Here is a 12,044-nt window from a genome sequence, read left to right as displayed (position 1 = left end):
AAACTGAAAGAGGGTTAATATGCATTTTGTGAGAAGAGTACAAATTGCACTTTCTTATGAAAAAGTCTTAAGATCACAACAGCTTTTTATTCAATCTCTGAAATGTTCACAACAGCTTTAAACTACTTCACTTATGCGAAAATCTACCTACAGAATTAATTTTACAAAAACAAATGAACCTAACCTCTTTAGCTATTCAAAATGGCCATTTTATTACTCTTTTAACTCTGTAGTAGCAATAGTACCAGCAAACATTTCACAAATACCTAATAAGTGTTATGTCCTTTCCAGCTAAGATGTCAATAATTCAACAACTGTTGAGAGGTAACTTTTAAGAATGGAGACTTGGATTAGAATGCTGCCACATGTATAACTAGGAATGAGAAGAAACATGAGCAAATTTCACGGGGTGATGACAGTATCTTGATCTAAAATCACAAGATTATACACTAAGTATCTATGCGTCTCATTATATGTAGGTTTCAAATACCTTACAAAATAAAATTGGACTCTAGTTAATGATAAGCATGCTGAGAGTCATGGACTGATGGATGGTCTGAGATAGAGATGAACAGATACGTGAAAAAATTACAGCAAAATTTAATTGTAGACTCTAGGTACTGAATGTATGAATATTGAGTGTATCAGTGTTCATTTCTAAACTCTGAAATTAGTCATAATAGTATGTTTGTGGGCAGGGGAGGAGAGAGAGCCTGGTGAGGACTCCATAAAGTGTTTCTAGAGAGCATCTTCTGTTCAGTCAGATATAGTGACAAAGTGTGACATGTCATTTTTCAAGATAAACAAATTTTCATTTTTATGTTAAATCAAGTACTTTTTTTATTGTTGGCAACAAATACAATTTTTAATACTTTCTAGGACAAATAATAAAATGTTTATGCTATCAATAATTTCATGCCATAGTGCATCTTCAAAGTTTATAGTTTTGGTCTTAAATGGTTGTACATCAGAGTTTCCCAACCTCAGCATATTATGGACAAGATAATTCTTACTGTGGGGGCTATCCCGTGCACTGCAGGATGTTTATGCCAGTAGAACCACCCCTCCACCACCGTTTAACAACCAAAAATGTCTCCAGACATCGCCACATGTCCTCTGGGAAGTAAAACCACTCCATTTGAGAACTACTGCTCTATATGTGTACTGAAGTAACTATCAAGACAATTAAAATTATGTACTTAAAACAAACCAAGGATTTCCTTACTTCATAGCTCAGAAGTGACAATAACTTTTACTAAGTGGTTATTACATGCCAGTCATTTATTCCTCCCCCATATATTAATACACATACACAGGTCTTTGCCTTATCCTTCATCAGCCTCACCAACAATCTCATGAAGTGGGTTTTGCTACTATCCTCACTTCACATAGGGAAACAGGCTTATAAAGGTTCAAGTAACTTGTCCAAAAAACACACACAAATCTGATTTGAACCTACACAAAATCTACAATCCATCAATACAGCCTTCCAGCTCTATCTCTGAATCACACTCTTCATAAAACATTGAAATTACAGGTGCTTAACTAAAAGAATACAGAAAATAAAAAACTGAAGTTACTACCCCAAGAGAGACTGCTTGAACTTGGGTCTAACAACCTCCACTGGCTCCACTTGCCACTTTCCAACAGCCACTACACCAGCAGTACACACTACAGACAGCACAATGGCTGTAGTGTGTTGTTTAGTTGCTAAGCTGTGTCTGACTCTTGTGCGACACCAAGGACTATAGCCCACTAGACTCCTCTATCCATGGGATTTTTCAGAAAAGAATATTGAAGTGAGTTGCCATTCCCTTCTCAAGGAGATCTCCCCAACCCAGGGATGGAACCCACCTCTCCTGCACTGCAGGAGAATTCGTTACCACTAAGCTACCTGGGAAACCCCACACCATTACCAATATTCAGATCAGGTACTTATATTAAGATCAAGTATGCACTATGATTTTCCTAAACAGAAAAAAAAAATGTCTAATAGCTCAGAAATATTTTAAGTTTTTAAATTCACCTGTTAAACACAGAGTTCAGATTAAACAGTAAAGTTATCCATGAAGTCAAATCTCAAACTAAATTGTAATTTCCAACTGAAAAATTTTTAACATTCTTACACAAATATTTAGGGTGATGGCTCTGAAAAAGCATATCTCAAAAGAGCAGACAATAGCAGCCCTTCTCACCTCCCCATTTCACAATCCTACAGAAAGCTTTTTTAAAGAAAAGTGAGTGGAGAAGGAAATGGCAACCCACTCCAGTGTTCTCGCCTGGAGAATCCCAGTGATGGGGGAGCCTGGTGGGCTGCCGTCTATGGGGTCGCAGAGTCGGACACGACTGAAGCAACTTAGCAGTAGCAGCAGCAGCTTTTGTTCTATCTTGTACAGAAAACAGTAATAGTATCACTGAATATGTTTTTTTCAGAACCATATAAATATGTCTATAACATTAATACTTCCTTTTAAGACAAATATAAATTCAAAAGAGATTTTATTTAGAGAAAATGTTCTAATTAAAATTGTTTTCCTTCACGCTAAGTGTATATTTAGATTCATAATTGTTGAGAAAAAAGAATTCACTGTAAAATAATGCCAACCTATATAATGCTGTAATAAATTATTTTGTACTTAAAAAAAAATAAAAATAAAAAATAAAGAAAAGTGAGGACCTACCTATGTTATACAATAATAGCAGCCACAAACCACATGTGGCTATTTAAACTGAGAACAAATAAAATTTAAAATTCAACTCCTCGGCCGCAATAACCACATTTCAAGTGTTGAACACTCACATGGTTATACTAGTGTCACTTAATTAAGATCACTTTTCTCCATTTTAAGATTTTTGCTTTGTCCACTCACGGAGAGAAAACCCACTAAAGTACTTGAAATGAACCAAAGATTTACTTCATAACTCAGGATAATAACTTTTACTAAGTGGTTATTACAGGCCAGCCATTAATTCCTATTAAGGTTTAGATGAAACAGGAAAAAAATGCGTGCTATTCTACTACCACAGGGTGTAAGGGAGACACAGAAAAGCGGTAAGTCCTCGTGGGAAGTTCCCTCACGCTAGCCACGCGACAGCCGCCCGGTTCGGGAGCGGGCGTGGGGGGGGGGAGGGGAGGTGACGGGGGGTCGGGGTGAGCCGGGGACAGGGGAGAGGAGAGATGAGCGGAGGGAAAATGAGGGACCTCGCAGCGCCCCAGGCCGCCCCTCACCAGGCGGATGAAGCCGAAGCCGCGGTCGCGGTTGATGAAGACCTCGCTGGGCTCGCCATAGCGTTCGAACAACCGCTTGAAGTCGTCCTCGGTGATATCCGTGGGCAGGTTCCCCACGAAAAGGCGGCAGCGCTGCGTGTACGTCTTCTCGCCCGGCTTGAGGAAGCTCTTAATGTCAATGGTGAAACCGCCCTCGTCAGCCGGCCGGTCCTCTCCGGCGGGCGCGGCGGGCACCGGCGGCTCCCCTGGCAGCGCGAGGGCCAGGGCCGCCGGGTCCCCCTCTCCGGCCGCCGACTCCAGAGCGCGGAGGCGCGCCGGGTTCTTCTCAATGCGCACTTGCTTGAGGTTTCCTCTCAGCATCATCTCAGCGCGTGCCCCCCGAGCCGGCCTAGAGCTCGAAATGGACGTCGGTGTCGACCCACGGAACAGAGGTCGGGAAGAACTAGCTCCGAGACACCTCCGACCAGCCGCCCGCACTCACGCCCAAGATGGCGCCGCTCTAGCCGCGGTCTGAGGGAGAGACGCCACGCAAGCCCCGCCCCTCCGAGGGCGCGCTGAGGCCGATGCGCCTGCGCACTCCTGCGCCAGCGTCGCCCTGGCGGCGTGCGCATGCGCACCAGTGTGCGCGCGTCCCTGTTCCCAGCCTTCCCAGGGCTCGGAAAGATGCAGGTTCGAGATAACAGTGGTGGTGGGTGTTGCAGCAGTGTGTGAAAACGCGATGATTCAGGGAACCATCCACATTCTCCTTGACGTCCAGCTCTATTTTCAGTGACAGCGGGAAAGTGAAGACTTGCAGATTTTATACATAGCATGAATAACGAGGTATTTCCCAGTAATTGAAACAAGTGAAAACACATTTCCGCCCTTTTCAAGAGCAAGGTTATTATATTTCGTAATGAAAAATCCGGTTCTATATAGTAGTTGTGATGTTGATTATTCACCTCAAAGAAGGACTCCCTGAACTATGGACCACACTCTAGGACAGGGTCATCAAACGTTTTCTGTAAAGGGCCAGATGGAAGATATTTTAAGATTTTCAAGCCGTATACTATGTCAGCCAAACTACTCAATTCTGCGCGGTACCGCTCCCGGCAGCCACATGGTAGGTAGGTCTTCATTAAGTATTAAAAAGAAATGCATTCACGGTCACTTTACAAACCCTTCAGCAGTTTCTCGTGAATTTAAATGCTTACTTTAGAATGGGCAGTGTTGCTGTGCTGTGCTTAGTCGCTCAGTCGTGTCCGACTCTGCGACCCCAAGGACTGTAGCCCCCGGACCCCTCTGTCCGTGGGATTCTCCAGGCAGGAATACCGGAGTGGGTTGCCATGCCCTCCTCCGGAATCTTCCCGACCGGGGAAGATCTCCAGGGTCTCCCTCATTGCAGGTAGGTTCTTTACCCACTGAGACACCTGGAAAGCCCAGAACGGCAATAATACTTAGTAAATCTGTAGGCCAAGATTTTGCATGAGACGTTTAAATTAAAAAATTGGAGAACGGCAATCCCTCTGCTATCTACCCAGCTGAAATGAAAACCTGTGTTCACACAAAGACCTGTATGAAAATGTTTATAGGGATTTTATTTGTAATCAACGAAAACTGGAAAAGAATCCAAATGTCCAACTGGTGAATGGACTAACTGGTACATTCATATAATAGAACATATTCAGCAATAAAAAGGAAAAAACTACAGATAAACGCAATAATGTGACTCAAAGGCTACACACTGAATATATGACATTCTGGAAAACTAGCTACAGTGGTTGCCAGAAGCTGGAAGGGAAAGTAAGGTTGACTAAACAGAGATACAGAGAACTTTTCGGAAAGACGGAAGTAAATCTTAGCGATTGCCTGACAGTCCAGTCCTCAGTACTCTGCCCTTTCACTGCAGTGGCCCCAGGTTCAATCCCTAATCGGAAATAAGATCCTCCCCACATCACTCATAGCTGATATTGTCAAATTTGATCATTTCACTGAAGAAAAAGACAATCAGAAGCAAATTGCCTCGTTCTATCAGCAACAAATCAACCCACTTAATCCTGTTATTAATAAAATGAATGGTCAAAAATCCCCTCTAAGGTCAAACCACTGGATGGCATCTTTTAAGTGCTTTGCTTCTACAGTTACCTAATCCCCTTCCAAAGTGAATAGTTACTTGATCTAATAGTCAATAGATCATTTCTATTGAACTATTCAGTTCTACTGAACTATTCCCACCAGCAGAAGAAACTGTTGATGAAACTAGCATCTTGAAAAAAAAAAGGGGGGAAAAACTCTTCCAGGACCACAGGTTGTCCTTTAGTTACCATTTCTTGTTGAAGACTCTTGAGAGTCCCTTGGACTGCAAGGAGATCCAACCAGTCCATCCTAAAGGAAATCAGTCCTGAATATTCATTGGAAGGACTGATGCTGAAGCTGAAACTCCAATACTTTGGCCACCTGATGCAAAGAGCTGACTCATTTGAAAAGACCCTGATGATGCGAAAGATTGAGGGCAGGAGAAGGGGATGACAGAGGATGAGATGGTGGGATGGCATCACTGACTCAATGGACATGGGTTTGGGTGAACTCCAGGGAGGAGGATGGACAGGGAGGCCTGAAAGAGTCGGACACGACTGAGTGACTGAACTGTAGTCAAGAAAGAAAGGAAACAAGAGTTGTTTGCTTTGTCTTGATTCACTCATCACCTGATTTCTCCTTCAGCCACACGAGCAGATGTCTATCCCACATTCCATCCCACTGAAACCTCTCTTGTCACCATAGGCAATATCTCTCACTTTGATCAGAGACAGCTGTCCTGTCACAGATCTTGCAGTAGCATTTGACATTGTAGATCTGGGCCTGAGTTTCATCATGTGTCATATGGAAAAAATACCTTCTTTGCAGAGTTTTTGTGCATATTAAATGAATTAATTCAAGTACAGTCTGCGACTTCCCTTGTGGTCCAGTGGCTAAAACTCCACACTCCCAGTGAGGAGGGCCTGGGGTTTGATTCCTGGTCAGGGAACTAGATCCCACATGCTGCAACTAAGATGTAGTACAGTTAAAGTATATAGTCTTAGGGAAATAGTCTGGCATCATAAATACAACTCTATTATTAATGATCACTTCCCTCCTACTTTCTTAACACAGTGTTTTATCTTCTGCACTACGATATTCCCTGATATTCTCACAGCCACTGGCCACTCTTCCCTGTCTTTCCTGGGAATCTGCACTTGAGAATGTTGGAGAACCACAGGTCTGAGTTCTCCTCTCCTCTTCTGCCACACTCATTCCCTAGATCAGACCATCCACACTGAGGTGCCTCAGAAACATTGGAACAGGTTTTCTTAACTTCAACACTTGATATTTTGGACCGAATGATTATTTATGGTAAGGAAATGTGTAGCTGCATGGCTGGCTTCTACTTACAGGGGTGCTATTGTACTGGGCATTACTCTAATTGTTTTTTACTTATTAGCTCATTAATCATCACAACAATCTTTTAAGATATGTATTATTATCACCTTAAATTTTTTATATATTTTTGGTTATGCCGAGTCTTTGTTGCTGTGTGGGAGCTTTCTCTAGTTGTGGTGCTCGGGCTTAGTTGCTCCACAGCATGTGGAATCTTCCTGGACCAGGAATAGAACCCTAATCCCCTGCATTGGCACGCATTCTTAACCACTAGACTATCAGGGAAGTCCTCATCTTTTTTTAAGAGTCTTTTTTGGAGCAGTTTTCAGTTGGCTCCAAAATTTAAGAGGAAGGAATATGCTTTCCTATACACTTCTTGCCCCTACACCTGCACAGTCTCCTCTACTATCAGCATCCCCCACCAGATGGGACATTTGTTACAGTCCACGAGCTTACACTGACACGTCATCAACAACCAGAGTCATGAGATGACATTAGTGTCACTTTTCATGTTGTACATTCTGAGTCAAACAAATTATAATGACATGTATCCAGCATTGTAGCATCACACATAGTATTTTCACTACTCTAAATCTCTTCTGTTCTCCACTTATTCATCCCTCTCCCCATCCAACCCCTGTAACCCCTGATCTCTCTACTGTCTCCATAGTTTTGCCCTTCCAGAACATCTCAATATTGAGTCTTCCTATTCATCAACATGGTATGTCTCTCCTTTTATTTACTTCTTTGATTTATCAGAGATTGGTAGTTTTCCTCATATACATCTTATAGGTAATTTGTTAATTTTTATCTAAGTATTATTTGTTTTGGGTGGTAATGGAAGTGGTATTGTGTTTGTAATTTTAAGTTTCACTTGTTCATTGCTGGTGTGTAAAAACATTAAAGTCCATGAGGTCCCAGAGTCAGATACAACTTAGTGACTGAACAACAATAGCAACAACAACAAATTACTGACTTTTGTGTATTAACCTTGTATCCTTCAATCATCTACTTACTTTTTTTTTTTTTGGCCATACTATGTGGCTTGTGAGATCTTAGTTCCCTGACCAGGGATGGAACCCAGGCCTCCCAGAAATGGAAGCACAAAGTCCCTAACCAGGGAATTCCCCCATTTAAATACTTTTAATTTATATATGCCTTTAATTTAAAGTGGGTTTCTTATACACAACACAGAATTGGGTCTTGCTTTTTGACCCACCCTGACAATCTTTGTCTTCTAATTAGTGCATTTAGATCAATGACATTCAAAGTGATTACTGATATAGCTTGATTACTATCAACCATTGTTTTGGAAATTTTATTTATTTAACTGCATCAGGTTTTAGCTGAGGCACTAAGGATCTTTCCTGGCGGCAAGTGGTCTTACTTGCCCTATAGCATGTGGGATTTTAGCTCCCCAACCAGGGATTGAACACTCGCCCCTGTGTTGCAAGGCAGATTCCTAACCACTGGACCACTAGGGAGGCCCCTATAATATTTTTATCATTTTCCACTTGTTACTCTTATTCTTTGTTCCTATTTTTTAATGGTTTTTAATTGAAATACAGTTAATGTACAATGTTATGTTCATTACTACTGTACAGCAGTGTGACTCATTTATACACATATATTCTTTTCCATATTCTTTTCCATTATGGTTTATCAAGTTACTATTTTTGTATACCACTCTTTCTGCCTTTTGTGATTTTAATTAAGCATATTAGTTTCATTTTCTCTCATTCATAGCATATCAGTTGTATTCATTGTTCTGCTTTAAGTGGTTGCCCTAGATTTTGCCATATACATTTATTTACAACTAATCCTAAGACCACTTTCAAATTATACTGATTACTTCACTAGTAGTGTAATTTATAACAGTAAAATAATCCTGATTCCTCCCTCCCACCCCTTCTATCTCTGCAGTCATTCATTTCATTTATACATAAGCATACGTAAGTGGGTAGCCATTCCCATGCTTACATTCCCAACGTAACCAGGGCTGAGAGCTATGGGCCTCCCCAAAGCCTTTCTCGACAGGAGCTTGTGGATTCCAAATAAGAGTATCTAAAGCATTGTCTGAAACTTTTCAATTATGAACACAGAGCAGGGTTTTACACTCAGATAATCAAACATGCAAACAAAAATAAGCCAGGAGATGAAGAGGAAGGTCAAACCAGTTAGAGATGATGCACACAGAACCTGGAGTCAGAACAGGGTCTGCTTCTCGGAAACAGGAGGATTAGAAAGGCAAGTCTCTGAGGGATGAAAGGAAGGATCATGGATGAAGCTGAAAGTGCAGATGGTCAGGCCTGATAGGCAGGGTCCTTGTACCAAGCCCTGAAGTTGGTGTGTCCTCTCGAAACCCCTATGTTCAACTCCTGTCCCCCCAGCACCTCAGAATGCAACTGAGGATTTGAAGATGACATTTTAAAGAGGTGATTAAGTTTAAATGACGTCACTGGGGGGCCCCAATCTGATGTGACTGGTAGCTTTTTAAGAATTTAGGGAATTCCCTGGTGGTCCAGTGGTTAGGACTTGGGACTGTCAATGGGTCAGGGTTCAATCCCTGCTCTGGGCTGTGTGGCATTGCCAAAATAAATAAATAAATGGGTAAGAGAGGATGGCATATAATTTTTCTTTCTTGTATTATTCTTGTTAGGTGTTGTTGTTTACTTGATATTTGTTATATTTGTTACTTGATATTTGTCTAGGGTATTTCTGACCTTGTAGAACAAGCTAGGACGAGCCCTTTTCTTTCCATTCTCTAGCAGTGTATGTTCAAGATATTGTCCCTAAGGAAGAGAAGGAATCTGAGCCTATAGGTTTCTTTGTGGGAAGGCTTGTAATTTCAGAGTCAATTTCTTCAATAGGGACAGGCTATTCAGATTTTCTATTTCTTCTTGGGACAGATTTGGTAAGTCTTTCTCAAGTGATTTGTCTTGTCACATCAAACTTACCAAATTCTTGACCTAAGTTGATCATAATACCTCATGCTTTTAGTGTCCATAGGATCTCCAGTGATCTTTCATGTTAGTTATTTCTCCCTTTTTTGATCCCTTAATCAGTTTCAATAATGAAACTGAGTAGAACCCTGTGGGGTCTGCCTGGGTATAAGCCTCTCCCTGTTCCACAACCTTTTGTCTGTAGAAGCAGCTTTGGTCTCTGAGACCTTCCCCAAGTTCCTCCTCAAGGAATGTAGGTAAAAAACTGAGCACACCCTTGAGTCATTTTACAGAAACCAGGGCCCCACCACATGGAATCAGTTCAATTCACTCACTCAATCATGTCCAACTCTTTGCAACCCCATGGACTGCAGTATGCCAGGCCTCTCTGTCCACCACCAACTCCCAGAGCTTGCCCAAACTCATGGAAACTGCTTAACAAAGTCAGCGCCCCCGGACACACTGGAGCCAGAATGACGGAAACCTGTTAAGACCAACCAATCAGACCCATGTCCACACATTTAAGATCCTTACCCTTAATTTTAGTCTTTAAAAACACTTGCCTTGAAGCCACCAGGGAATTTGAGCCCTTTGAGCCCTGGCTGCCAGGTTTACTTGCTGGCACCTTGCAAATAAACATTACCTTCCCTCCCCACAAGCTGGGTCAGTGCATTGACTCTGGTCAGTGCCTCAGGTGGGCAGACCAGAGTTCGGTTTGGCAAATTAGTGGTTTACAGTTCTATTAATTTATAAGCATATGACTTATGAAAGTCTTTTTAACACGTGCCTGACTGAGGTGTTAGTGCCATTTCCCAAGTTTCAGGTTTCCCTTGCTCTATATGTAGGTATGAAATGAATTAATTGCTCTTCACTTCAAATGTGACTTCCACAGCAGAGACTCATAACCATCTTGCAATACAATCTCAGCTCCTAAGACTTCCCTGGCGGCCCAGTGGTTAAGACTCAGTACTTCCACTGCAGGGGGCATGGGTCCAATCCCTGGTTGAGGAACAAATATCCCACCTGCAACAGCCAGAAACAAAAGAGTTTTTTCAAAACCTTCTCTACTCTGGAACATTATACCACTATCTTCCCAAACTATCTTACTTTCTGAAAAACCAAGACATAGGTACTTGCTCACATTTTTCTTTCAGCTCTAGTTAAATTCTCAGATCTCAATTTCATCCTAACATGGTCACCCTTTATAGTTCAGTATTATAGAGGACTGCTCCATTTCTCAAATTTTGTACTTTACTTTGTCGTTATCCACAACCTCTTTCCCTACTGTCAGCCACTAATAAATGTAGCTAACAACCTTAGGCCAAGCAGCTGGAGTTTCAAACTGAAAGCGACGGGGAGCTTTCAAGCTTTGAAGCAGAAGTGATGCAACCTATAATGATACAGCATCACTCCTTCCACTGAACTTAGCTGAGCTCTTTACTCAATCACTTCTATATCCTATGCAGTAAATTGTGACCTGTACCTATGAAGGGGCTATTAGCAACTCTTACTTGACTACAGTAGTAAGTAAAGGAGGGACGGGGGAATCACAGGAAGAAAATGGCTCAATGTAAGAGTCTTAAAGACAGCAATTTTGAAAATCTGAGGTTGATGAAAAAAAGTCAGTTGTCCTCTGTGATATTAACAAAACCAATAAATTACCATTTTTTGAGGACTGTTATTCTGAACTGTCTTTCCTAATCTTTGATATTAAATTTGCAGTAGGGGATAATTTTTTTTCTAAGACTTGCATTTGTTTCCTTCCTTCCTTCCTTAAGGTGAGCACATACTAATTTTACAATGTAAAAAATAAGAGCTAAATAAGGAAAAAGAAACTAAATGATTCACCAGGCTAGAGAGATATACTCTTATCATCTTCAGAATTTAGTTTCTTCAACATCTCACTATGAAACATTCATACACACTAAAAAGTTGAAATTTACAGTGAACAAGGATAAACTCAGCACCTATATCTTTTGAATTTTTCACACCTAACTCATTATACATGCCTCACAGGTGTGCCTGCAGTGTGCTGAACATGGCCACTGGTTGATTTCATTTGTTTGGTCAGATTACACAAGTGTCTAATACAACCACATGACACATCAGTAATTCAATTAACTGGTAAGTGCTCACAAAATAACGGGCACACAAAGCATTTGCAGAGTAATTTCAGAACCTGTTATGCTCTGGGTATCCTCGCAGGCCTCTGAAGAAACTGGATTTTGGAATTATTCCAAAGCCTCATTCAGACCCAAGTATGAAACACACTGAAAATTACCCAGTTGTCAGGAAGCGGCTATAAACTAATGAGACTGATGTTCTGGGTTATTTCCCAAAGTTTTCTGTGCTGACAGAGTCTGCAAGTGCCCCATGTCGTCCTGCTCCAGCCACCATTCACATACCATTTTGTTTCACAGGAAAAGCCTTGAGACAAGGGTATGTAAGGATGGAATATATGACAGAACTGCTATCAGAAA

General features: G+C 41.4%; 1 protein-coding gene across 3 annotated transcripts in view; it reads right to left on the bottom strand.

Moving 5' to 3' along the window:
* The window catches only part of PSPC1 (paraspeckle component 1), a 75,919-nt gene extending 72,193 nt beyond the window's left edge, over nucleotides 1-3,726 (bottom strand). For all 3 annotated transcript variants that reach the window (XR_008701006.1, XM_055542597.1, XM_055542598.1), the window contains exon 1: nucleotides 3,230-3,726. Coding sequence is in view for 2 of the 3 variants with exons in the window: in XM_055542597.1 (XP_055398572.1) it covers nucleotides 3,230-3,592 (363 nt within the window). In the remaining variant the exon portion in view is untranslated. The remainder of the gene's footprint in view (nucleotides 1-3,229) is intronic.
* Between the last annotated feature and the right edge of the window lie 8,318 nt (nucleotides 3,727-12,044).

Source organism: Bubalus kerabau, chromosome 12 (assembly GCF_029407905.1).
Source record: "Bubalus kerabau isolate K-KA32 ecotype Philippines breed swamp buffalo chromosome 12, PCC_UOA_SB_1v2, whole genome shotgun sequence".
In the NCBI taxonomy this organism is placed as follows: domain Eukaryota; kingdom Metazoa; phylum Chordata; class Mammalia; order Artiodactyla; family Bovidae; genus Bubalus; species Bubalus kerabau.
This window is presented reverse-complemented; position numbering and strand designations above follow the sequence as displayed.